Raw genomic sequence first — 26,635 nt, 5'->3', positions numbered from 1 at the left:
TTAAAGTTGGCCTCTTTGTTCAAGCTGAGTAAGATTGCTGGCCTTTTTTAAAAACTGAGATATAGGGGTGCCAGGGTGGCTCAGTTGCTTAAGCGTCCAACTTCTGCTCAAGTGATGATCTCACAGTTCATGAGTTCCAACCCCACGTGGGCTCTGTGCTGACAGCTCAGAGGCTGAGCCCTGCTTTGGATTCTGTGTCTCCCTCCCTTTCTCTCTCTCTCTCTCTCTCTCTCTCAAAAGTAAATACTAAAAAAAATTTTAAAATAAAACACTAAAAATGAGATACAAGTTACATCTAGTAAAATTCACCCTTCGAAAGTATATATATAGTTCAGTGGGTTTTGACAAAGTTATCCAGTGTGTAACCACCACTGCAGTTAAGATGTGGAACATTTCCATTGGCCCAAAAGTTCCGTTGTAACCATTGACCTGATTTTTGTCCCCATGGTTTTGCTTTTTCTAGAGTGTCACATAGCCTCCTTCAACTTGGCATAATGCTTTTGAGAGTCCTTCCTCAGCAGTTTGTTCCTCCCGATTGGTGGATGGATTGTAGAGCTATACCACACTGTTTATCCAGTCACCATTGATGAACGCTTGGGTTGTTTCCCGAATTGGACTGTTACATAAAGCTGTGTGAAGCTCGTACAGGTCTTTCTGTGGACATTCTTTCTGCACGTGGCTGGAGTGACTTGCTACTGTTCGGTTAAGGACTTTCCTTTCAACTCTGCTCATGAAGGATGTCTGCCCGAAGTCGTCTTGTCTTTAATGTCTTTCGGGGCCTCCTAAGATGAGTTGAGGTGTGCTCCTCCTTCTTCTCTTTTCTGAAAGAGTTTGTGTAGAATTGGTATTCTTTGTTCCCTGAGTGTTGTTGCTTCTTGTTTTATGTTTCTCTCCAACTGTTCGGTGCAACACCATGCCGTGTGTGTAAGAGCCCGTGGGGCTGAGGGGTGCACTGACTCTCGTGCCCTTGGGGCATCGGATCAGTCCGGTCAGCCCTGGAGCTGGCCTGGCTGCCCCACACGGTCATTTCTGGAGCAGCGTGGACTGCGCCCTGACACTTGTGTGGGCCAGGGAGGGGTCTCCCTTCACATTCTGGCCCCGTCATGTGGTGCTGGGCTGCCCTCGCTTCCCCTTCAGCACAAGCCTCCCACCATGGCATTTTGACTGTCCATCCTCTCCCCCCCATTCATCCGGAAACCTCAGGCAGCCCTGTGCCTGGGGCATTGGGGGCAGCTCTCCCCCTGATCCTGCCGCTGCTCTGTGATATAAGCCAGACTCTGCCTATATCTGTAGGGGTCTTGGGTGGGACAAACTCCTGTGCCTCCCCAGGGTGGCTGACCTGTCCCTGTGTCCGTGTGGGTTTTGGGCCATTCTCCTACAGTGGAGAGCTCGGTTCTCTCCTCTCATGGATAAGGCCTGGGCCCTGGGTAGAGGGCACGGCCACCCCCACAGCAAAGGCTTCTTCCTCCAAGAGAAGGGGTGGGTCTGGCAAGCCACACTGGCCACATTCGGCCTTTAAGAACTCATTACAAGTCTCATTTTCTTCTAACCCACATTAAAGGCTGCACTCCTTCCTCTGCCGAAGGTGAAATAGTGCGTGTGTCCCCTTGTCCTCAGAGGGGCTCAGTGCACGTGCCCAGTTCGTGTGGTCACTTCAGCCCTCTGGTAGCTCGGCGTTCCGAGTTCTCACTGTCATTGTGGGAGCTCTGAGTCACTAAGTGGCAGCGGAACTAAATTGTTCTTTTCTAGGTGAGCATTCACTGCCACAAGCCATGGTAAAAATTTGCTCTGACACCCTGCCTTATGGTCCACACTGTAGACTTCCACCCTTTCTAGACCTTGTTGGGTCCAGACCCCCCAGAAGTCTTCCCTTTAGACGTCCCCTTCACACTGGCACGTCCTGGTCCCACTTGGTGTGTGTGTGTGTGTGTGTGTGTGTTTGTTTGTTTTTTAGGGGGCTTTGGGGGCAGGTCCTTCTGACCACACTGTTCTCCTAGAACAGCCAGAGTTCTGTGACTCAGCATCATCATCACTCGCCTGCAGAGCCCCCTGAGCACTTTGCCTGGGACCTGGCTCCATGCTGCCCCTCCCTCCACCTGGTAGGGACTTGCTGAAGAAAATGGGGGCCTCGGCTCCCTGCCGCCCCTTGACCCCAGTGCTTCGGGGCTGTGGATGAGCCTCTGGCGTGTTGCTCTGGCTTCGTTGTCTTACCACGAAAAGGGGTGAACCTCTGTCCTTCTCCTGTCTTCCCAAGCCCACCACACCCTCTGCCCTGCTCAGCTCAGCTCACACCTCAGGGAGGGGATGGCTCACCTCCCACCCCCATGGTCGTGGAATTCGGGTGCCCGTCCGTTTTCGTCCTCTCCAAGGCTCTGTTGCTTCGGTTGGCCTTCTCTTCTTACAACCCACACATCTTTTCTTCTGTCCCAGCTCATGGCCAGGACTGTGCAGATGCTCTAGAATTGTCCGTCTTTCACATAACCCGCCTCTGAGCTCGCCATCCCTCCCAGCTGTCCCTGCCTCTCCGCAGCCATGTGTGTGCACCTCTGGGGAAGTGGTAAACTTCTGGGGCAGGATCTTCAGTGGATAACAGGCTTTCCATTTCTTTTCCAGGTGGTTTTGGTGAATTATATTCTGAGAAGCTGTTGCGTTACTGGTATGAAAGTTTGTGGAGGAATACTCTTTCCTTCTTACCATATCTGCACATACAAATTTTTATTCCTTGTTTGTGCTGTGTTTAACAATCTTGCTAGAACTCTGTCAGTTTTGTCTTTTCAAAGAACTTTTTAGGTGAAAAAAAAACCTCTCCCCTTTCTGTTTGATTAATTGCTGCTGCTGTGTGCGGTGTAGACGTGATCAGTCAGTGTCGTGGCATAGCCAAAAGCAGTGCTGGTCGGCCCCTCTGACTTGTCTCCTCCTTGTCCTCGGTCTTCAGGCTCCCACCGCTCGCAGATTCGTGTCTGTTCCTCCAGAGCTATTCTGTTCCGTGTATCAGAAGGTGGTGATGCACTGGAGACACGTGTCAGGAAGTGGAGACACGGGCTTCTCTCACTTTCTTGTCCTTGGCAGAGGAGTACGGAGGCCATGGCAAGGTGGGGTGCTGTCTGTTTCTAAGCCTCTTCTGAGGGCTGTTGACAGGTGTCTGGAGCTTGGGTGCCAGCTGCTTCGGGGAGCTGCCATCCTTGCTGATCTCACCTGGGGGCCTTGTGGGAACCTGAGCCTGCTTGGGGGCAGGCCGGGAGACAGCCCTGTCCCACTTTCTGGCTTCCAGGGGAGGAGCTGCTGGGCCATCACTTAGCTCCTGCTGCTTGTGACCACAAATCTGGTTTTTTCTTCTTTCTCTGTGGTTGCTCTTTGGCCTTCCTGAGCTCACGTGTCGTTTTTTCTTATTCTGCTCTGATAAGTGCTGGAAACCTCTCATTACTGTACCGGATTCTGAAATGTTAGTTGTATTGGCTCAATTTTAAGTATTACCCAGTTTTCATTATTTCTCTTTTAAACCGTGAATAGTTTAGAAGTATTTGTAAATACCTGAACATAGTCTTTTGGATGATTTTTAATCGTTGACTTAATTTAATGTAATGTCATTGGATATCCTGTCTCCGTTGTCATGATTCCTTTCCAGTCAGTTACACTAATGCATTGTTAAGTTTTCCTGAATGTCCCGTGTGTCCTTGGAACCGTGTTCTCATGGTTTGGAGGGCTCTGTGTTCACCCCTTAGATCAACCCCTTGTTAATTGTGCTCTTCATTCCTTGTGTGCTTTTGCTTTTCCTCATATTGTGTGCTTATTGATCTGTGGGATTCTGAGTAAGGCTGGTTCAACTCCTACCGTGCATGTGTATTTGTCCTCTTTTCCTTAGAAGTAGTTTCATTTTTGCTCTGCATTTTAAAGCTGCCCAGGTGAATACATGTTAAAATGACTAAATCTTGGTGTGTTGTTCCCTTATTGCACAGAAGCTGTGTGGCTTCTCCCGAAGGCCTGTTTCGTTTGCTGTTCGCAGAGCTGTGTGAGCTCCCTCCTCCTCTTCCTCTCCTTTGCTGTGCTCCTGGTGGTGGCGTGTGTGAGGTGGTCTCGTGTAGTCAGCATAAAGGTAGATTTAATTTGGTCTCAGTGCTGAGGTGACTCGGTCACTTCTGTGGTTGCTGACCTGTTTGGGTTTGTTTCTACCACCACGCAGGTCACCTCTTGTGCCGCACGCGGTCCTCCCCATGTCCGTGGGGTTTGCACCCTCCCCTCCTGCTCCTCTGTATTCGTTGGTCCTGGTGCCCGTGTGCCTCTGCACCTGCACACTGCTGTCAGCTTTCCTGGTGTTTTGAACTGTATACGAATGCCTTACTGCACACGTTATTTTGTGCCTGGTTTATTTTGTTCACCATTGTGTTTGAGATTCGTAAACATAGTTTCTTCATTTTCATTACTATCTCCTATTCCCGTTTTTGAATATACTGTATGTTAGTTATTTCCAAATTTTGCTGCTATGAATGATGCTCTTGGAGCACACTTTCACACATTATGTTGAATGTACGTGTGCGAAAGAAATTACGGAGTCCAGGAGAGTTTATAAAATTAACTCAAGATTAATAGCTTATTTTTTTTATATATTTAAAAACTTTTTTTTAATGTTTGTTTATTTTTGAGAGACAGAGACCTTGCACGAGTGGGGGAGGGGCGGAGAGAGGGAGGGAGACACAGAATCTGAAGCAGGCTCCAGGCTCTGAGCTGTCAGCACAGAGCCCGACATGGGGCTTGAGCTCACGAGCCAAGCTGTGAGATCATGACCTGAGCCGAAGTTGGACGCTCAGCTGACTGAGCCACCCAGGTGCCCCGATTAATAGCATATTTTTAAATGAAAACTATTTTCCAAAACAAAAATAATTTCATGAGTAGAGTAGCATTGTTTTGTTTGGGTAATGTAAGATAGCTAGATTCTCATACCTGTTTCTGTGTTCGATCTGTTGTTATAGGTTATTTTGATTAAAGTGTATGAAGAAAGTAGTTCCATAGCTTTTTTAGGTGATTGTGGATATTCTTTTTTGATATTGCTCCAAACCATGACAAGTAATAGTTTCTTAATGGTTAGTTGCAACGTAAAATCTGAAACAGTAATTCAATTTGTTGCTATTACCACTACTCTCAACAGAAAAGTCTTTAAAGTGGAGGAGCTTTAGGGCCCGCAATGATGGATGCAGATTTTCCAGACTTCTGTTTTTTGCGTGAAAGCTCAGATTTTGATTGGCCACAAATAGCATCAGCCATTTTCCTTGAAGCGACAGACCCATTTCATTCATTTTTGAGAAGACCACCACCGTCTGAGTCTGAATAGCCGTAGTTTGGTGTGTCAGGCATTCTTGATGCTTCATGGGGGGAAGTGGCTCATTCAGCTCATAGCGCACAGTTCTTTTCTTGGGAACGTTGCTAGAATGCTTTATGCCTACTGCGTGTTTCATCACATAGGATATTGCAAAGACACGTGCTTGAGGGTTGAGATTGAATACGATTAATGATTTTAATGCATCAAGAGCATTCTTTAGTGGAACTGGCCTTTTTAAAAAAATTAAGTTATTTTATTTTTTATTGTTAAAAACATTTTTGTAATGTTTATTTACGTGAGAGAGAGAGAGAGAGAGAGTGTGTGTGTGTGTGTGTGTGTGTGTGTGTGTGTGTGTGAGCAGGGGAGGGGCAGAGAGGGAGACACAGAATCCAAAGCGGGCTCCAGGCTCCGAGCTGTCAGCACAGAGCCCGACGTGGGGCTTGAACCCACGAACCGTGAGATCATGACCTGAGCCCAAGTTGGATGCTTAAGTGACTGAGCCACCCAGGCGCCCCTATTAAAAGAACTTTTTTTTTTTTAATGTTTATTTATTTTGAGAAAGAGAGAGAAAGCATGAGCAGGGGAAGGGCAGAGAGGGAGACACAGAATCCGAAGCAGGCTCCAGGCTCTGAGCTGTCAGCACAGAGCCCAATGTGGGGGGCTTGAACCCTTGAACCGTGAGATCATGATCTGAGCCGAAGTCGGACACTGAACCAACTGAGGCACTCAGGTGCCCCAGTTTATTTATTTTTATTATGTTCATTTATTTTGAGAGAAATAGAGCGAGCGTGCATACACGCACACAAGTCGGGGAGGGGCAGAGAGGAGAGACAGAATCCCAAGCAGACTATTAGCACAGAGCCCAGTGCAGGGCTTGAACTCACAAACTGTGAGGTCATGACCTGAGCCGAGGTCAAGAGTCAGACGCTTAACTGTGTCTCCGGGCACCCCAGTGGAACTGGCCTTTTTAAAACTAAGTGCATGGAAGTGAAGGACAGTGACTCCTAGTACACTTTGTTGTGCGACTTTCATTCTTGCCAAGGTACTGACAGTTATGCCCGCCAGTGCAAATGTCAACACAGGGAAAAGGCAAATGACACCCAGATATTTATGTGAAAATAGCTTTCACTAGTGGACTTGCTGAAAAGGTGCTCAGGACTGCCAGGGGTCCATGGACCACGTTCAAAGAACCACTGTTCCACCGGAGTACAGTGGTCCCCCTATCTGTGGTTCCCCTTTCCATGGTCTCAGTTCCCACAATTGGCCAGTCTAGAAGCAGGTGATCCTCCTCCCGACGTGTGGTCAGGAGGTCAGTGGTAGCCTGATGCTAGGTCACAGCGCCCACGTCACTCGCCTTACTTCATGTCCACACGTGGGCACTTCATCGTCTCACATCATTGCAAGAAGAAGGGTGAGTGCAGGACAGCAAGACATTTTGAGAGAGAAACAGCACATTCGCCCAACTTTTATCACAGTGTGTTGTTACAGTTGCTCTAGTTTATTACCAGTTTTTGTTGTTAATCTCTTGGCTGTGCTTCATTCATAAGTTAAACTTTATCATAGGTGTGAAAGTGTAGGAAAAAACACCGCATAGATAGGGTATAGAATATTCAGGAATTTAGGCATCCACCAGGGATCATGTAACGTATTCCTTGCTGATAAGGGGAATGACCGTATTTGTCTTTTTCTTATAGATACATGGCACTTCTTTATGCGTGTTGAATATGAGCCCTTTGTTGGCTTTATGCATCACAGGTACCAGGTGCCTCTTTTGCTTCCCTTTTCACGGTTTATAGTGTCTTTAAAAAAATTTTTTTTTTTAATATTTATTTACTCTTGACAGAGACAGAGCACGAGCAGGGTGGAGGCAGAGAGATAGAGAGAGACACAGAATCCGAAGCAGGCTCCAGGCTCTGAGCTGTCAGCACAGAGCCTGATGTGGGGCTCGAGCCCATGAACTGTGAGATCATGACCTGAGCCGAAGTCAGAAGCTTAACTGACTGAGCCACCCACGTGCCTCAATAGTGTCTTTTTAAATTTTTTTTTTTAAAGTTAATTTATTTTTGACAGAGAGAGAGAGAGAGAGAGAGAGAGAGAGAGTGAGCTTGAGCTAGGGAGGGGCCGAGAAAGAGGGAGACAGAGAATCCGAAGCAGGCTCCAGGCTCTGAGCTATCAGCACAGAACCTGATGCGGGGCTTGAACTCATGAACGGTGAGATCATGACCTGGGCTGAAGTTGGACGCTTAACTGACTGAGCCACCCAGGTGCCCCTATAGTGTCTTTTGATGAGCATTTTTAATCTAGTCAGATTCTCAGATTTTTCCTTAGTAGTTACTGCTTTGTTTCGTCCTGTTTATTAATGGTTTTTCCTATCACGAGATCATAAACATATTTTTAGTATGTATTTTCGATTAGTACTGTCCAAAGAAATGTGTGAATGACAGTGCAAGCCACCATGTGAGTAATTTTAATATTTTAGTAGCCACATGTCACATTTTTTTTCTCAGTGGATCCAAACTTTCATTTCATCCTTTACTCAATATAAAAAGTATAAATGAGATATTTTCAATTTGTTGCCTCCTGAATACTCATAATCCTTTGTGTATCTTACATGTACAGCCCACATCACTTAGGATGCTCACATTTCATAGGCTCAGTGGGCACGTATGACTAGGGGCTGCTGCAGTGAACAGCACAGTCCTGTGCTTTTATTGTTTCGCCTTTCATGTTCAGACCTGCAACCCTCCCGGAATTGAAATTAAATTTTTATATGGTGTGAGGTAAAGGTCAAGTTAGGTTTACTTCTGTGTGGAAATTCAGTTTCCTAGCAGCATTCATGGAAACAACCGTTGCCCCCTCCTGCTCCCTGCCCCCACTTTGTTGTAACTGAAGCGTCCATGTATGTGTGGGTGTATTTCTGGGCTCTGTGTTGTTCCATTGCTTTGTTTGTCCTGGTGCCAATAGCGTGTTGTCTTAATTACTGTAGTTTTGTAATAAATCTCATTTTCAGAAAGTCCTCTTACCTGGTATTCTTCAAAAATGTCTTATTCTTTGTTATTTGCATTTCTGTATAATTGAAAATTATCTTGTCAACTTCCACACACACAAAAAAAAACCCTCTTAGGATTTGACTGGGATTGCACTGTGTTTATAAATCAGTAGTAGGAAAATTAACTTCTTTCTAATATTCTCAATAATCTAATAATCCCATTGAGTATGGAATTTTTTCCTATTTATAAGTGTTTTATATTTTTCTGTGTTATACCATTGTTCCTTTAAAAAAAAAAAAAGGTTGGGGCGCCTGGGTGGCGCAGTCGGTTAAGCGTCCGACTTCAGCCAGGTCACGATCTCGCGGTCCGTGAGTTCGAGCCCCGCGTCAGGCTCTGGGCTGATGGCTCAGAGCCTGGAGCCTGTTTCCGATTCTGTGTCTCCCTCTCTCTCTGCCCCTCCCCCGTTCATGCTCTATCTCTCTCTGTCCCAAAAATAAATAAACGTTGAAAAAAAAATTTTTTTTTAATAAAAAAAATAAATAAATAAATAAAATAAAAAAAAAAAAGGTTTACCCCTAGGTATTTGACTTTTGCTTATTCTATTCTATTTTATTGTTTTTAAGTTTTTATTTATTTATTTTTGAGAGCACGTGCACGCAAGTGGGAGAGGGGCAGAGAGAGAGAGAGAGGGGGACAGAGGATCTGAAGTGAGTTGAGAGAGCAGAGAGCCCTATGCAGGGCTGGAACCCATGAACTGTGAGATCATGACCTGAGTCGAAGGCAGACACTTAACCGATTGAGCCACCAAGGTGCCCCTGCTTGTTCTGTTTTAAATGAGGCCTTCTACATTCTTCCTCATCTAACTTTGTCAGTAGAGATGTAATTGACTTTTTAAGTTGCTAATTGAATGGAGATTGCAAGACCCCTATTTTATGACTCAGGTCTTTGATCTTACTTTTTTCAACTGGAATCCCAATCTTTTGTTGTTGTTGTTGTTCCTAAGAGTTGCAATTTCAACTTACAGTCTGTTTGTCTCCGATGTTTTCTGTATTGCTGGGTAGTCCTGCAACACTCATTAAAAGACTCCACACAGATGCCTTTTACTCACCTTCTCAACCTTGGTTACTGGCACAACACCCAAGATCGTGGGCCGAGTGAGAAGTGGAATATTAAGGAGGCACTTCTAGAGAACACCTGATATTTGAGACAGAGATGTAAAGTAGACATCAGAGAAAAAGAAAAACAAGCAAGTGTGATAACCAGAACTGAGTGAAGACAGTCGTTTTAATGTTTATTTATTTATTTATTTATTTATTTTGAGAGACAGAGCACAGTGTGCATGAGCAGGGGAGAGGCAGAGAGGGAGAGAGAGAATCCCAAGCAGGCTCTATACTGTCAGCACAGGGCTCGATCTCAGGAAGTGGAGCTTCAGGAACCACGAGATCATGACCTGAGCTAAAATAAAAAGTTGATGCTTCATCAGCTGAGCCACCCAGGCGCCCAGTGAAGGTAGTCATTTGAAGGGTGATGTGTGTGGTCAGTGGTGGTTGGGCCTGAGATTTGATTTTTTGCCCTACTTGAAGGTGATAAGCTACTTTTTTACTCTTTTATGGCTGTTAGAGGGGACACGAGACTCCTGGGTCAGAGACTGCAGACTTTATTGCTCACAGTGCAGCAGCCATCACGAGCATGACCATGTCCACTCCCCTTGTTCTCTTCCCTTCCCCAAATCCCATGTCTGTGAAGTGGAGAGGCCTACGTACGTGCTGTGGGTACAGTGAGTTTATGTTGGTCAGGGTGAAGGAGCACTGAGTTTGGGGATCTGTCATTTTTTAAAAAAATTTTTTTTAAATGTTTTTATTTATTTTTGAGACAGAGAAAGACAGAGCATGAGCAGAGAAGGGGCAGAGAGAGAGGGAGACACAGAATCTGAAGCAGGCTCCAGGCTCTGAGCCGTCAGCACAGAGCCCGGCGCGGGGCTCGAACTCACACACTGTGAGATCATGACCTGAGCTGAAGTCGGACGCTCAACCGACTGAGCCCCCCAGGCGCCCCCGGATCTGTCATTTTTATAGTGGGCAGTAAGCACTCCCGCACTTTGTCTCAAGGTTATCTGCTTCATAAATGCTGAGAAATGGCCCAGCGGGGAGGGACAGGAGAGAATAGGCAGAGGTTTACAGCCCTGGTAGATCCATCAAGACCAGGAGAGACCCACGGAGGACCGTCTGCAACTGTCCTCCTAACAGACATTTTAAAAAGTTAACCAAGAAAAGATCTCAAGTGTTGAACGTGACAACAAAGAGATTGTATCTGACCTTTGCTAGATTCATGTCAGTGGAAGTGTGGGAGTAGAAGCCAGACTGAGCTGTGTGAAGAATAAAAGTATTGGTGAGGAAGCTGCGAAAGTCAACTTAAGGTGATGATTTTGAAGATGCTTGACTGTGAAGGCAGGGAGAGCAGATCCAGAGAGAAAGGGGAGCTGGAGGAGGGGCTGAGAGCATTTAAATCTGGAAGGAAAGAGCTGGTAGTCAGGGAGAGGCATCCCCCCCCCCCCATTAAATTTCATTTTTTGTTAACAGCTATTTATGAGTATGTGTATAATAAGCATGTTATGAAGGGTAGTAAAATGAGCACCAGCCAGCATTAAACCAGGCCGTTCTAGATACTCAGGCACCTTTCTGGGTTTTGCCTTCCCCATCTTCCCTCCTCCCCTTCTCAGGTAGCCACCATCCTTGAATTTTATATTTATCATTCCCTTATTTAAAAATTCCTGTAACAATTATATTGCCTATATGTGTATCTCTAGTAATTTAATTTTGCTTATTTCTGATCTTTATGAAAATGGTGTATGTTTCTGTTGCCTCTGTGTCTTTGTTTATAAGATTCCTCATGCTGTCTGGGTAGCTGCACTTATTCACAAATGTAATTCATCTGTGATTCACATACAATTCAATATGTTACTGTATATAATTTATTCATCAATAATTTTGTTGAAAGATACACAGTTTTGCTTTTTTTTTTTTTTTTTTTTTTTTTTACAATTATCAGTGATTGTTAAAAATGCTGCCAGGGCATTTGTATACCTGTCTCCAGTTACTCATTTTAAGGGTTTTGTTAAGAGTGTGTGTTGGTTAGGATTTTCCAGAGAAAGAGAACCAACAGGAAAGAGAGGGATTGAGAGAGGGGGAGAGAGAGAGAGAGAGATAGGGAAAGAGAAAAGGGAGGAGGAAGAGAGGGTAAGGAAGGAAGGAGGGAGAAGGAGATTTATTATACGGATTGGCTCATGTGGTTATGGGGGCCAAGAAGTCCCACAATCTGTTACCTGCAGGCTGGAGACCCAGGAAAGCTGCTGGTGTCATTCAGTCTGAGTCCAAAGGCCTGAGAACCAGGGGACAGTGGTGTGAGTCTTGGTCTGAGTTGGAAAGCCAGAGAACCAGGACTGCTGACATCCGAGGGCAGGAGGCGGGGGTGTCTCAGCTGAAGCGGGGAGTCAGTTGGCCCTTCCCCTTTTGTCCTGTGACCCTTAGTAGAACAGATGATACCCACCCTCACTGGTGAGGGGATCGTTTTTATTCAGTCTACCAATTCAAATGCTCATCTCTTCCAGAGACACCCTCACAAACACACCCGAAAATAATGTTTTACTAGCTGTCTGTTACCTCTTAGCCCAGTTGAGTTGACACGTAAAATTACTTATCATGGTGTTTGTTTATGCGGTAGCATTGCTGGGTTGTAGGTAATTCAAATGTTTATTACATTTATAAGATAATAGCAGTTTCCCAAGTGATCATTCCAGTTTCTGTCCCTGCCAGTAGTGTTTTGAGTTCCAGTTACCATATTCTTGCCCACACTTAGCATTGGGTAGGCAGACTTTGAAATTGTTTGGGGGTGGGAAAGAGTAAGGCAGAGAAATGGTGGTACCCCTGAGGTACCAGGATGGGAGACCTGGGATCTCTTTCTAGAAGACTCATCTTTCTGTTGAGATGGGATTCTCAGGCAAGGCTGCATAGGGGTGCAAGTAAGGTGGGGTGGGGAACGTGGAAGTTGAGAAAATTACTGTCAGAAATCTTTTTTATAACATTTTTTTTTGAGAGGGAGACTGGATTTCATAGGATGGGAAGAAACTGGGGAGTGGGTAAGGTTTTTACGTGGTCTCCTTGAGAAATGAGAACAGTGAGCTGTCAGGGTGTCCAGGTTGTGGCCTGAGTCCCTGTTGAAGGTGCAGACATTGCCCCCCTCAGCAGCACCCCCTGTGTTGGACAAGGAGAACAGGGTGGCAGGGCTGCTTGGGAAGGGTCAGGGTGGCTGCACAGGCTCAGCAGAAGCTGGGCCTCCGGGGTGTCCACTTGGCTCAACACTCCCCGCCCCCCCCCCCCCCCCCCATGGTGCACTGTTCCTTCCACTGGACACGTGCATGCATCCACCCCAGCCACAGCCACTTTGTCCTGGCTCCTGTCTCCCTGCCTGCCCCCGCCCCCCCCCCCCAAAAGTCAGGGTGTCTGCACAAGCTCAGCACAGAATAATAGACCCTAGGGATAGTTTTTGAATGAAAGGAGCAAGCTTACCTTTAATTTATATCCAAAGGTAATGTTTTAGGACCTCAGAACATTTACAAATACTCTTCCTGCACAGTAGAGTTCACAATATTTTGTTTGTATTCTGATAATGGGGGAGGACATGTTCAGATCTTTGGAGGGCCTGCTGTGTATGGGAGGGCCTTGTTCCTGACTTCTGTGGCCTGGTGGGCCTGGGTGCACTGCTTGTCAAGGCTACTGAGGAAGGAACAGAGGTTATCTTAATGCTTAACATTCTTCACTGAGGCCAAGCAGAGACCCACGAACGTATGGCCTGCTCTGTGCGGGAGAAATTCAGACAGGCAGAGAGATGGGGTGGTCAAGGTGTTTTGTAAAAAGAGACCTGCGAGGATATAGGCCTAACTCAAAACAGTCTGCTCCTGGGGCGCCTGGGTGGCGCAGTCGGTTAAGCGTCCGACTTCAGCCAGGTCACGATCTCGCGGTCCGTGAGTTCGAGCCCCGCGTCAGGCTCTGGGCTGATGGCTCGGAGCCTGGAGCCTGTTTCCGATTCTGTGTCTCCCTCTCTCTCTGCCCCTCCCCCGTTCATGCTCTGTCTCTCTCTGTCCCAAAAATAAATAAACGTTGAAAAAAAAAAAAAAAAAAAAACCAGTCTGCTCCTTAGTAGTCAGAACCAGGCCTGTGTTGAATTTAGCAATTTGGTTTCAGTTAATCATTCATCTGTTTCTTTATTTTTATATTTTTAAAAATTTTTTATTAAAATTTTTTTTTTACTGTTTATTTTTGAGAGAGAGAGTGAGCGTGCGCGCGTGCATGAGTGGGGTAGGGGCAGAGAGCGAGGGAGACAGAGAATCTGAAGCAGGTTCCAGGCTCTGAACTGTCAGCACAGAGCCTGATGCGGTGCTCAAACCCACAAACCATGAGATCATGATTTGAGCTGAAGTTGGACACTCGGTGGACTGAGACACCCAGGTGCCCCCAAAATTGTTTTCTTTGAAGAGGTCTGTGTCACGCTCAGGCATCCTGCCACAAGGAAGACTACTTGGCAGATTAATACTGGTTTTTTTGTTTACAAGTTTATTTTATTTTATTTTCATTTATTGGGAGAGAGTGCATGAGCGAGCAGGGGAGGGGGAGAGAGAGAGAGGAAGGGAGGGAGGAAGAGAATATACCAAGCAGGCTCTACACTGTCAGCATGGGAGCCTTAATACATGCCTTGAACCTGTGAACTGTGAGATTATGATGTGAACCGAAATCAAGAGCTGGATATTCAACTGACTGAGTCACCCAGGTACCCCGAAGGTTGATTATTTTAAAGCCTTCCTATTGATTCTGGACATTAGCAATTGTGTCTGTGTTCTCAAATATGTCATTAAAACATAAGTCTTGCATTTTATACTAAGGAGCCTGATTCTTCAGCAGTTATGTGCTTACCAACGCCTATAGTCTCAATTTAAACCAGCCATTCAAGAGTTTGCTAATATTTGTTTGTATCTTGAATGTTTGCCCTGTTGGGTCTTGGTTCCTAATACAGACATATAAAGTTCCTTCATGGTGAACATCATGAGAGTGGTTGCTGATACAGGTTGTCACTACCACTCAGAGCTGTCAGATTGGGCAGACAGAACTGAGCCTCACAGATACGTCGTCCAGGTGGTGGTCTTTGGCTTTTCTTGCTTAATGTAATGATTTTGAAACTCCTCTCCGTTGTTTTATGTATCCATAGTTAATTCTTTTTTATTTCTGAGTAGCATTCCTTATCCATTCACCAGTAAAAGGACATTTATGTTTTTTGGGTTTGCTATTAACGGTACAGCCACTGGTAACATTTGAATACAAGTCTTTGTGTGGACATAGTTCATTTCTCCTTGTTAAATACTTAGGAGTGGAATTGCTAGGTGTAGTTAACATTTTAAGGATCTGTCTTGGAATTTTTCAAAGTGCTTGTACTGTTTTCCAGCCACGTATGAGAGTTCCTGTTAATCTGTGTCCTCACCAAGGCTGGATACATTCACAGTCCTTAATTGTGGCCATTCTAGTGGCTTTATAGTGCATCTCAGGGTTTTAACTGGTATTTTCTTTTTTTTTTTTTTCAACGTTTTATTTATTTTTGGGACAGAGAGAGACAGAGCATGAACGGGGGAGGGGCAGAGAGAGAGGGAGACACAGAATCAGAAACAGGCTCCAGGCTCTGAGCCATCAGCCCAGAGCCCGACGCGGGGCTCGAACTCATGGACCGTGAGATCGTGACCTGGCTGAAGTCAGACGCTTAACCGACTGCGCCACCCAGGTGCCCCTTAACTGGTATTTTCTTAATGACCTGATGAACATCTTTTCTTGTACTTATTTTCCATCTGTATCCCTTTGGTGATGTGGCTCTTCAAATCTTTTGCCTGTTTTTAATTAGGTTGTTTGTCTTATTATTATTGAATTGTCACAGATCTCTATAGTATATTCTGAATACAAGCCTTTCGTCAGGTACATTTTTCAAATATTTCCTCCCAGTGTGTGGCTTGCCTTCTCATTGTATAACACTATTCTTTGAAAAGCAAAATTTTAAATTTCTATCAAGTCCAGTTTATCAATGTTTTAAAAATAATTTATTTTGAGAGAGAGAGAGAGAGAACACACGTGGGCGTGCGCACATCCAAGCGAGGGAGGGGCAGAGAGAGAATCCCAAGCAGGCTGTACACTCAGCATGGAGCCCAACATGGGGCTTGATCCCACGACCTTGAGATCATGACCTGAGCTGAAATCAAGAGTTGGATGCTTAACTGACCGAGCCAGGAGCCCCCAGTTTATTGATTTTTAAGTGATTTGGGTTTTTTGTGTTCTATGTAAGTAATCTTTGCTACTCAAGGTTATAAAGATTTTTTTGCCCTGTGGTTTTTTTCTAAATGACTTCTGTTTTGAGCCCATATATTTGATCTGTGATCCTTTTTTTAATTTAATTTAATTTTTTTATTTTATTTTTTTCAATATATGAAGTTTATTGTCATATTGGTTTCCATACAACACCCAGTGCTCATCCCAAAAGGTGCCCTCCTCAATACCCATCACCCACCCTCCCCTCCTTTTTTCTTTTTAAATGTTTACTTATTTTTGAGAGAGAGAGAGAGAGAGAGCGAGCATGAGCAGGGGAGGGGCAGAGAGAGAGGGAGACACAGAATCTGAAGCAGGCTTCAGGCTGTCAGCCCAGAGCCCGATGCGGGGCTTGAACCCAAGAACCGTGAGATCATGACCTGAGCCGAAGTCGGACGCTTGACCTACTGAGCCACCCCGGCGCCCCGATCTGGGATCCATTTTGAGTGAAATTTGTATCTTTTGTAAATTTTTTACAATGTTTATTTTTTGTAATGTTTATTTATTTTTGACAGAGAGTGAGAGAACGTGAGCTAGCATGTGCATGAGTGGGGGGAGAGGCAGAGAGAGAGGGAGACACAGAATCTGAAACAGGCTCCACGCTTTGAGCTGTCAGCACAGAGCCCGACGTGGGGCTCAAACCCACGCATCGTGAGATTATGACCTGAGCAAAAGTTGGACGCTTAACCGACTGAGCCACCCAGGCGCCCTGATCTGTGATCTATTTTGAGTGAAATTTTGTATCTTTTGTAAAGTAAGGTTGAGGTTCATCCTTTTTTCATGTCGATATCCATTTGTTTCAGAACTATTTGCTGAAAATACTATTTTTCCTGGTTAAATTATCTTGGCATCATTGTAAAAAATCAGTTGGTACTGAATGTATGGGTCTACTTCTGGACTCTGTCTTCCACTTTACATATATTACTCATCCTTTTGTTAGTACCTTAAAAGTCTTGATTCCTTAAGCTTTTTAGAGTAAGTCATGAAATTATGTAGAGGTTCTCTGGCTTTGTTCTTTTTCTTTTCTTTTTTTTTTTTTTTTTTAATTTTTAAAAATGTTTTTATTTATTTTTGAGGCAGAGAGAGACAGAGCATGAGCTGGGGAGGGGCAGAGAGAGAGGGAGACACAGAATCTGAAGCAGGTTCCAGGCTCTGTCTGAGCTGTCAGCACAGAGCCCGACGTGGGGCTCAAACCCACGAGCTGTGAAATCATGACCTGAGCTGAAGTCTGGAACTTAACCAGCGGAGCCACCCAGGTGCCCCTACGCATTTCTCCTTTTAATTCCTGCTCCATGTATTTTGAGCTCTGTTATTGGCATGCTTATTTACCACTGTTACTGCTTCTTGTTAAATCAGTCATGTTGTTATTATTATTATTAATTTTGTCTTCATCATCATCATCATCATAACCTTCATTCATTGCTGCTGACATTCCTCATACTAAAGCCAGCTTTAGTATGGTGGCTCATGGAGCCACCCAGCCTTTTTTGGTTAGTATTTGCATTCAGTATGTCTACCAACCTTAATTTTTAACCAATTTGTCTTTATAATCTGCTGTAGAAAGCGTGGTGGATCTTGTTTTTTAATCCAATCTATCTTCTAACAGTTGGAAAATTTAACTATTTCTATTTCATATCATTATTAATATGTTTGGATATAAATCTACCATTTTTTTTTTCTATTTTTTCCTGTCTGTTGTTTGCTACTCTTTCCTTCCTGTTCCTTCTTTTCTTTTCGATTAGTTGAATACTTTTTATGATTCTATTTTACCTCCTCTTGGCTTATTACCTATTACTTTGTTTCATTTTTTTTCTTTTTAAAAAATTTTTAATTTAGTTTATTTTTTTAATTCACATTCAAGTTAGTTAGCACATAGTGCAACATTGATTTCAGGAGTAGATTGCTTAATGTCCCTTACCCCATATAGCCCATCCCCCTTCCCAGAACCCCTCCAGTAACCCTCTGTTTGTTCTCCATATTTAAGAGTCTCTTATGGTTTGTCAACCCTCCCTGTTTTTATATTATTTTTGCTTCCCTTCTTTTATGTTCATCTGTTTTGTATCTTAAAGTCCTCATATGAGGGAAGTCATATATTTTTTTTCTCTCACTAATTTCGCTTAGCATAATACCCTCCAGTTCCATCCACGTAGTTGCAGATAGCAAGATTTCATTCTTTTTGATTGCCGAGTAATACTCCAGTGTGTGTGTGTGTGTGCGCGCGCGCGCGCACGCACGCACGCACATACATACCACATCTTTATCCATTCATCCATCGATGGACATTTGGGCTCTTTCCATACTTTGGCTATTGTTGATGGTGCTGCTATAAACATTGGGGTGCATGTGCCCCTTTGAAACAGCACACCTGTATCCTTTGGATAAATGCCTAGTAGAGCAATTGCTGGGTCGTAGGGTAGTTCTAGTTTTTTGAGGAACCTCCATACTGTTTTCCAGAGTGGCTGCACCAGCTTGCATTCCCGCCAACAATGCAAAAGAGATCTTCTTTCTCTGCATCCTCGCCAACATCTGTTGTTGCCTGAGTTGTTAATGTTAGCCATTCTGACAGGTGTGATGGGGTATCTCATCGTGGTTTTGATTTGTAGTTCCCTGATGATGAGTGATGTTGAGCATTTTTTCATGTGTCGGTTGGCTATCTGGATGCCTTCTTTGGAGAAGTGTCTATTCATGTCGTCTGCCCATTTCTTCACTGGATTATTTGGTTTTGGGTGTCGAGTTTGATAAGTTCTTTATAGATTTTGGACACTAACCCTGTTATCTGATACGTTGTTTGCAAATATCTTCTCCTGTTCCGTTGGTTGCCTTTTGGTTTTGCTATGTTTCATTACTTTTAGTGGTTCCAGAGTTCACAATATGTATCTTCAACTTTTCAACCTCTACTTTCAAAGAATATTATATGCTTAACATGTAGTGTTAAGAGCCTTAAAAAGTTGTACTCTGAGCTCCACCAGTGTTTGTATAGTCATCTGCTTTTCTCATACAAATATAGAGTTTACCGTACATTTTTATTGCTTTAGCTTTAAATAGTTAATTCTCTTTTTAAAAGACTTAATAAACGAGAAAAGTCCTTGTCCTTTCCCTCTACTCTCCTTTATAAGCTTGGTGTTCTTCACGCCATTCACCTGCGCTCTTCTGCCTTTAACGTTTCCTGTAGTGCCGGGGAACTGCTGTTTGTTTGAAAACTTTTCCTTTGCCTTCATTTTATTTTATTTTATTTTTTTAATTTTTTTTTCAATGTTTATTTATTTTTTGGGACAGAGAGAGACAGAGCATGAACGGGGGAGGGGCAGAGAGAGAGGGAGACACAGAATCGGAAACAGGCTCCAGGCTCTGAGTCATCAGCCCAGAGCCTGATGCGGGGCTCGAACTCCCGGATCGCGAGATCGTGACCTGGCTGAAGTCGGACGCTTAACCGACTGCGCCACCCAGGCGCCCCTTTGCCTTCATTTTAAAAAGTTGTTTTTGCTAAGAATGCTAGGTTGTTGGTCATTTCTTTGCTGGCTTCCCTATTTCTGTCGGAAGCATGTTGCCATTCTTGTCTTTGCTCCTGTGTGCAGAAGGGATGTTTTCCTCTGCCTGCTTCTCCGATTTGCACCCCATTGTCGCTTTTTGGCAGTTTCACTCTGATGTGCCTTGGTGTGGTTTGCTTTCTGTTAATTGTGCTTGGGATTAGATGAGCTTTTAAGATATGCCAGTTTATGGTCTCCTCAAATGTGGGAAATTTTCAGCTATTTCTTTATATAGCCTTTTATTCTGGGATGCCATTACCTGCATGTTAGACATCTTGACTTTTGTTTTAGAAATGCTTCGTTTGTTTGTTTTTTTTCAGTCTTGTTGCTGTACCTCATTTTGGATTATTACTTCAGATTTATTGATACTCTGTTGTAAGACAGCTTATGTTTTCATTTCTAGAAGTTCCATTTGCTTATTTTTTACATTTTCACTTGCTGGCCTTGTGTTTTCTGTTTTCCTCTACTTTCTGAAACTTACAGAGTTTATAATCACCAGTTTGAGATTCTTGTCTCTTGGTTGCATCATTTTCGTTATTTTGGGTTCTGTTTCTCTTGATTGGTTTCCCTCATGGTTGTGAGTCATATTTTCTTTCTTCTTGGTTTTGTTACTGGATGCTGGGCATTGTGCATTTTACCTTGTTGAATGCTGGATTTTGTTGTATTCTCTTAAACTGTGTTGGATTTGGACAGAAGTTAAATCTGTGTAAGATGAGCACTACAAGGTGGCACATTGAAGGATTTACTGTATGGGCATGTGCTATTTTAAAAGGCCTCATTTCATCCCTTGTCACCAGGAAATGTTACTTTTCAGGTTCTTGGCTGCTGTTCGGAGTCTGTCCTGTGTGTCAGGTGCTAGTGCACAGCAGTGAGCAGGACGGAAAGGGTCCCACTCTTGTGGAACTGAGCTTCCAGTGATGAAGACAGGTGAAAAACAACACAGCGACAACAACAGGAAAACAAGGGAGACACCAGGATTTCAAAGAGCAGTTTGTGATATAAGAGATTAACAGGGGTGATCAAGGTCAGGAGATGGGCACCCACACCAGTAGTTTGAACAGGGGCACTTTTGCGTGGAGAGCCAAGTGTAACAGATCAACTAGCCACATCTGGGAAGGGAACGCAAAAGAATCCAGCAGTGGCACATCTAGGGGGCAGCCACTACCACGCAGCTTAGGGAGACGACGCCAGGCAGGACCCCCTGGGAAGAGGCTCTCCGGGTAGCGGAGGAGCTGCTGAGGAGCTGCAGGGCGCGTCAGGTGGGCTCGAGGGGGAGCTGGCGCCGCTCAGTCCACCTCGCTTCTCCGAGGGGCTGGCGGGAAGAGCCCCTGCCTCCGCAGTGTCCCTCCGGCGCCCCCTGCCGGCAAGGCTCCGCTCGGCGCCAGCAGCTGGGGAGGCGTGTTTGCCGGGGCTGCTCCCACACAGACCCCGGAGGCAAGGGTGCATTTGGGGCCCAGAGGCTAAAGGTTGACCCCTGGCTCCCCCGTTTCTCTGCTGAGGTGTGCCTTCTAGAACTCTGTCCGTCCGCCAGGCCATTCACAGGGCTAGGGGGTTAGCGCTCCAGGCCGAGAACAAGTACGGTGACAGGAGGGCAACAGTGTGCCCTGGGAAGGCTAGAGGACTGTGTTGAGATAGTTAGAGTCTGTTCCTAGCTGGTATGGAAGTTCTGTGCAGGGAGGTGACAGGGTCTCTCTTGCTCTAGCCACCACCCTGGCTGCTACTTGCAGAGGAGCCGTGGGCACGGGCGGAGCCGCCACGGTCGGCGGGCACAGGTGACGGGGCGTGGCCTGGTTGGGCTCGGGTCGTGCATCCGCTGAGGCTTGGAGTCGCACGGCAGCCTTGCTGTTGGGTTCGATGGGGGTGGAGGAGCGAGGAGACCTCCTCCGCGAGGGGCACGGACCTGCTGTCCTTGGGGGGCAGCCTGCTTCCGCCAGCACCGCCTGCGGGCCTGTGGACCCTTTTCAGGCCTTTCCCGTCGCTGTGGTATTAGAATGGCCTCATTTTCAGGTCCTCTGTCCTTTGCTGCGCTGTCCGTGGTCCTCCTTGGTGACAGCCGCCCCCCCTAGGCCACGGTTGGGACTTGGCACGGGACTGTGTGCCGCGGACTCTGTGAGACAGCCCGCAGTCCCGCTTGCCCCCACCCTCAGTGCTGGCCCGCCCCTGGCTCCTGCTGCGCCCCGCCGGGTGCCCGGACTCCAGGGGCCGCACGATAGGCCCGGCGTTCTGTGCTCCCCCCGGTAGCCAGCCCAGGAGGTGCCCCACGGGTCTGCCCGCAGACGCCACAGCCCGCGAGGGAGGGCTTGCGGCCCGGTGTTCGCGCGTGCGCACTCCCTTCAGCGCCCTTCCCGCGGCTCTGCCCTTCTCCTCAGCTGTGCGGGCGATGGCCGTGGGGTCGGCTGCCCTGTTGGTGCCCTTTCTTGCGGGGGGTGGGGGGGGCAGGGGTCATCCGCTCTCAGACAGGAGCCCACTTCCCACATTGTACCAGAGTCCTTCTCAGGTCCCGTCATCGAGGGACAGGGTGCCAGCTGGGTGGGTGTTGGGGTCACGTCCCAAGACCGGAGAGGGCCCGGGGAGGGGGTAAAGGTCGCATTTCTGTCCCCTGGAGTGGCCGTTGGGTGTCCAGTCACGGAGGTCGGAGCCCGCTTCATCCCGCCGCCTCTGCCCAGAACGCTCGCTTCTCCAGCCTCCCGTCCCTCAGAACACGCGGCGCAGCCACTTCCGGCTACTTCCGGCGGGCTTCCGGCTGGGGCCACCGGCTGCGCCCTGAGCGCCGTCCCACGGGTGGGGGCCGGCCCGGCGCGCGTGCGGGGCTGGAGCTGCTCTTCTCTGGAGAATGAGCGACGTTTTCGGACGGCCTTCCCGGGATCAGGTGGCACTGTCTGAAGGCGCAACAGTCAGTTGCAAAGGTCTTGGGTGTCAGGAAAAGTTGCCCAGGTGAGGCTGTTGGGGATCTCGTCAGTGTCTAGGTTTAAATCTGTTTCTACAAGGCCTTTTTCTGACGCGTTGATCGCAAATTTGTGCCGTGAACGTTTGAACGTAGTCTGTCCTGTTCTCTTTTTCAAGCAGGGCCAAGACTTTCTTCTTCACTCCCCTCTCAGCGGCTCGCAGCCGGAGGCGGGCGGCGGGAGGCTGGCCCTCGGCGCACAGACGCTGCCCTCGGCCGGGCTGGGCGCCGCTCCCACGGACGCCGCGTGTGCTTGCGAGGCCTGCAGCGAGCGCAGGTACGGGTGCCCCCGGGGGTGGGGTGGGAGGGAGGGCGAGGCGAGGCGAGGCGAGGCGGGGTGAGGAGCGCGAGAGCCGCCCCCCTGCCCCAGGACGCTGGGCAGGCCGGCACTGCGGCTGCTGCGGGGCAGAGGGGAAGAGAAGCCGGGGCTTGGGGGGCTCGGGACCGCAGCCACAGCGGCCCGCGCGGCGGGCGGGACGGGGCGGGGGCTTCATGGGGAGTGAGAGCTGCCTGGGGAGCCTCTGCGTTCCCTATGCGGGATGCCAGGTGCGTTAGCTTGCGTCGTGCAAGGAGGGGCGCCGGGACAGCGGTCCAGGGTCCGGCGACCGGCAGCTGTGGGCACCTGGGGCCACGGCAGTCGGGGTGGCCCCCCCCCCCTCCCCTTGGGCTGTCTGGAGGGTGAAGGGCGACACCGACCCTGCGCTAACCCTGACCTCCTTGCTCTTGTGCCCTCTAACAGAGAGATTTCGGCAGACACAGACCGGGAGCCCCAGCAGCTGCAGAACTACTGGTCAGAAGTGCGCTACATGGTCCGCTGCATTTACCGCCAGGCAGGGACTCCGCTGGCTGACGACCAAGACCAGAGTCTGGTGCCGGACAAGGAGGGGGTGAAGGAGCTCGTGGATAGGTACACGTTGCCCCCTGTGCCATGTCCCTCCCTCACCTGTTTGTTGCGGGGGAAGCCTCCTCTCTGCTTGTGGGGGGGCGGGGGGGAGAACCTAGTGAGCTCGGTGGTGCCTGCTTGGCCCCGGGGGCACTGCCAGTCTTCAGCAGACAGACTGCCGAAAAGCACACCTGCTGGGTAAAGTTTCCAATTCTAATTCTGGTGAAATACCTCTTGTCTGTATAATAAAAAAAGAAAAATGAGTTGACATGTTTCTTTCATTTCTTAGCGCTGAGACAGACCGTGACACTGCTTTTTGAGTACTTTCTGTGCCGGGGGTGATCTAAGCACTTCCTCAGGAGGCACTCTTGCATGTAGTTAACCCAAGGAGGACAGGACAGGCAGTTGTCCCACTGTCAAGGTGAGAAGAAGCTTGCGTGAGGCCAGGCAGCTTGAGAACGCGTGTAAGCGTGAGTAGAGGGCCTGCTGTAGCCAGGCCTGGACGTGTGGGTGATTCTCAGACAAGAGTGGCTCACCACATGGCGTCTGTTGTTCAGCAGCACTCTGTGCCCACTGACACTACAGAACTTGAGGTGGGCATAATTTTTGTTCTTCCTTACAGCTTGTAGCATCTTTTTCCTCTTTTTTGACATGTTCCGAATAAGAGGAATAAATTTGAGCTGGACATTTCATGGATCGATTCTCCTTTTTTCTTTTTCTCACATTTTGAGTGCAACACCTTTGGGGGTCTTAGAAACCCTTGTTTGCTGTAGAGTACGGTTTATCTGTGGAGACTGGAAGAGTGATTGGCCGTGGGTTCTACTGACTAGTGGTTGAATCCGGCCCGTGTGTTTAGCGCTTGGCCTGTGTTCCAGGAGGCGGTTCTGGGTGGTATGTGCCTGTTTTGGAAGTTAGGTTGCCAAGTGAGTATGAGGAAAAAACATAACCTGCACCTCAGGCCCATGACTTCATACGCTGTGAATGCTTAGGAAGTGGCTAAAGTCAAACGAGGCAGTTGAAGGAGAATGCCCAGCAGGTACAGTGTGGTGAGAGATGTTACCGTGGAAATTACAGAGGTAATACTGTGAATTGTGAAGGTTTGGGAAACAGTGTTGCTCTAAGAGTGAAATAATACTGTTATGTGGGAATCTCACGCCCCCATCTAGAAGTGTATATATCGGATAACCGTATTTCCCCTAGTCCTTGCGTCCAGGAACGCTGCTGTTTTTGTTGTTTATGTGCCGACACACATCAGGAGAGGGATGTGTGTGATGCCTGTACAGCTGGTGACGATAGCCCTTTCCTCCTTTCCGTGGCCCCCAGCGTCCTGCATGGTCCTGCTCTGCGCCACTCTCATACTGTTAGTCACTGCATTCCAGCTGTGCTGGCTCCCGTCATTCCTCTCCTGGCCACACTCGCTCCTGCTCCTGCTCCAGGACCTTTGCATTTGCTCTTCTGCCTGCCTTGTTCTTGCGTCCTCGGGGTGGTTTTTCCTCCCTTCAGTTGTTCACATTACTTTTCGGAGTAACCTCAAAGAGGCCACCCTAAGGTCTGAGGTGCCTCCCTGCCATCACTATTCCTCCCCTTGCCTTCTTTCTTATTACGTTACTGCCGTTACCTAGAATAACCTACATATATGTGCACGTGCCATAAGCGTCACGTGGGCGGAGAGTTTCTTTACTTGGCTTCCTCACTGCTGCGGTTTGACGGGTTAGAATAACCTTCAGCACACAGGCGCGCCCGTGCTTGTTGACTGTATGTATGAATGAGCTGCCCGCATCTTCAGCGTATTCCTGCCTCTTGGTCATACGGCTTTTAAAAAATCTGCTTGCAGAAGTACCCCATGGCCATTTCATTAAATTTGTAGAATACAGAGAGGGACAGAGACAGAAAGTAAAACAGATGTACAGTTCTCCATGTTAAGAGGCATCCAGTCTCCCTGTAAGTTTGATGGTTCCTCTGTCGTTTGAGTCTTCTGTGGTGTCCATTTAACACACGAAATGCATTCCGTTTCACAGGACAGTTGTTGTCCTGGAAATTAAGAAAGTGTCTGTCTGAAACATACTGGCCTCAGTGGGAGTCCCATCAGTTTTTATTGTTTCTCTAGCCACATTGTGTGTAAGGCTTCCCATGTTTCATTGCTGGGTTTCACTTGGTTCTTGTCTTTGCAACTCAGGGGGTGCGCTAATTTAAAACTGAAATAGATGGCAACTTACTACATTCTTCCCCCGGAAGGTGAAAGGATCCATTATGTAAAGTCCAGGAACTGTGGCCTAATATGTTTTACAACTTGTGTCTAATGAAGCACTGGCCTCAGAGTGCTTCCTCCTGGTGGCGGGTCACAGACAGATACTGTCGTCACCCCAGTGATCCTGGGTTTCTGTCTGCAGGCTCCTCAGAAGCTCATCCTTAAGAGGAACGGCCACTTTACAAGTAGATTATCTACAAGTTAGGAAAGAAGTTCATAAAAATGTTAACTGCTATTGTGGCCCAGTGGAAAGGCCCTTATTAATTTTTTCCCTGCTCCTCATTTTAGAGATTTGATTTTATACGCTTCTTTGGGTTTTTTGGTGGGATAATTTAAAAAGGGATGTATTGTTTCGACAGTGTCCTCTGATTATAAAAATAATAAGCCCATTTGGGCTGTATACCGAATTCATAGAAAGGACAGAATAGTCTGCATTAGTCCTCCAAGCCAGGTATCACTTCTGCTGGGACCGTCGCTTTTCACCTAACATACGGGCATTGAAAATTAATTGTCTTCAGCCTCCTGTGTTTTTAGATAGTCTTGTGGTTGAGAAAGCACATCCCTCCCAAGACAGCTGCTGCGGTGCCCGTGTAGAAGCACTGCCACCTGCTGGTTCTGTGAGTTCCAGCCTTTTACCCAGCCAGTGTGGACTTCTGTGTTTGGCTGAGGGATGAACTCAGTGATCAGCTGAGTCAGTACATGTGCGAGCCAGTGCTAGTGCAGGGTAAGCTCTGAGTAAATACTGGGGTTTTTTTGGTCCATTAGCTGGTGACTTTGGAGTTCTCGATGCTTTCTGTGCCTGGGTTCCTCTCTGTTGAGTAGGGTGATGGCCCCTCTCACAGGTGGTTGAGAAGATGGCTGCTGTTTCTGTCGTCGGGCGGGTGCCTGTGCAAAGGCTCCGGGACGTTGCTGGTAGAACAGTTCCAAGGAGGGCCTTGTGTGGACGGGATACGGGTGAGTGGTGACTCTCTCTTCTCTGCGCAGGCTCTGTGAGAGGGACCCTTACCAGCTGTACCAGCGGTTGGAACAACAGGCCAGAGAGTATGTGCTGGAGATGAAGGTCCGACTCCTCCGGCAGCTGTCGGCTGCGTCCAAAGTGAAAGCCCCGTCTGCCCTGCAGGGCCCTCCACAGGCACACCAGTTCATCTCCCTCCTTCTCGAAGAGTACGGTGCCCTCTGCCAGGCGGCACGCACAATCAGCACCTTCCTTGGCACGCTGGTAAGAGGGAAAGCTGCCTTTCTCTGGTTCTGCTGGGGAGAGCTGTGGAGAAGGGCTGTGGTCGTGTGAAGCTGTGAGGCTTGTGTGTTGATCGCGTGCACCGTCACGGGCTCCTG

General features: G+C 47.4%; 1 protein-coding gene across 10 annotated transcripts in view; it reads left to right on the top strand.

Moving 5' to 3' along the window:
- Positions 1 to 26,635, top strand: part of FAM193A (family with sequence similarity 193 member A) — a 167,839-nt gene that overhangs the window by 74,385 nt on the left and 66,819 nt on the right. For 7 of the 10 annotated variants that reach the window (XR_006711625.1, XR_006711626.1, XR_006711623.1 and 4 more), the window contains exons 3-5: positions 22,289 to 22,446; positions 22,909 to 23,076; positions 26,285 to 26,519. Coding sequence is in view for 6 of the 10 variants with exons in the window: in XM_045474779.1 (XP_045330735.1) it covers positions 22,289 to 22,446; positions 22,909 to 23,076; positions 26,285 to 26,519 (561 nt within the window). In the remaining 4 variants the exon portion in view is untranslated. Of the gene's footprint in view, positions 1 to 22,015; positions 22,160 to 22,288; positions 22,447 to 22,908; positions 23,077 to 26,284; positions 26,520 to 26,635 lie in introns of those variants that run through there. The other 3 variants (XM_045474783.1, XM_045474780.1, XM_045474782.1) reach the window with 2 other exon arrangements.

Source organism: Leopardus geoffroyi, chromosome B1 (genome assembly GCF_018350155.1).
Source record: "Leopardus geoffroyi isolate Oge1 chromosome B1, O.geoffroyi_Oge1_pat1.0, whole genome shotgun sequence".
NCBI lineage: Eukaryota > Metazoa > Chordata > Mammalia > Carnivora > Felidae > Leopardus > Leopardus geoffroyi.
This window is presented reverse-complemented; position numbering and strand designations above follow the sequence as displayed.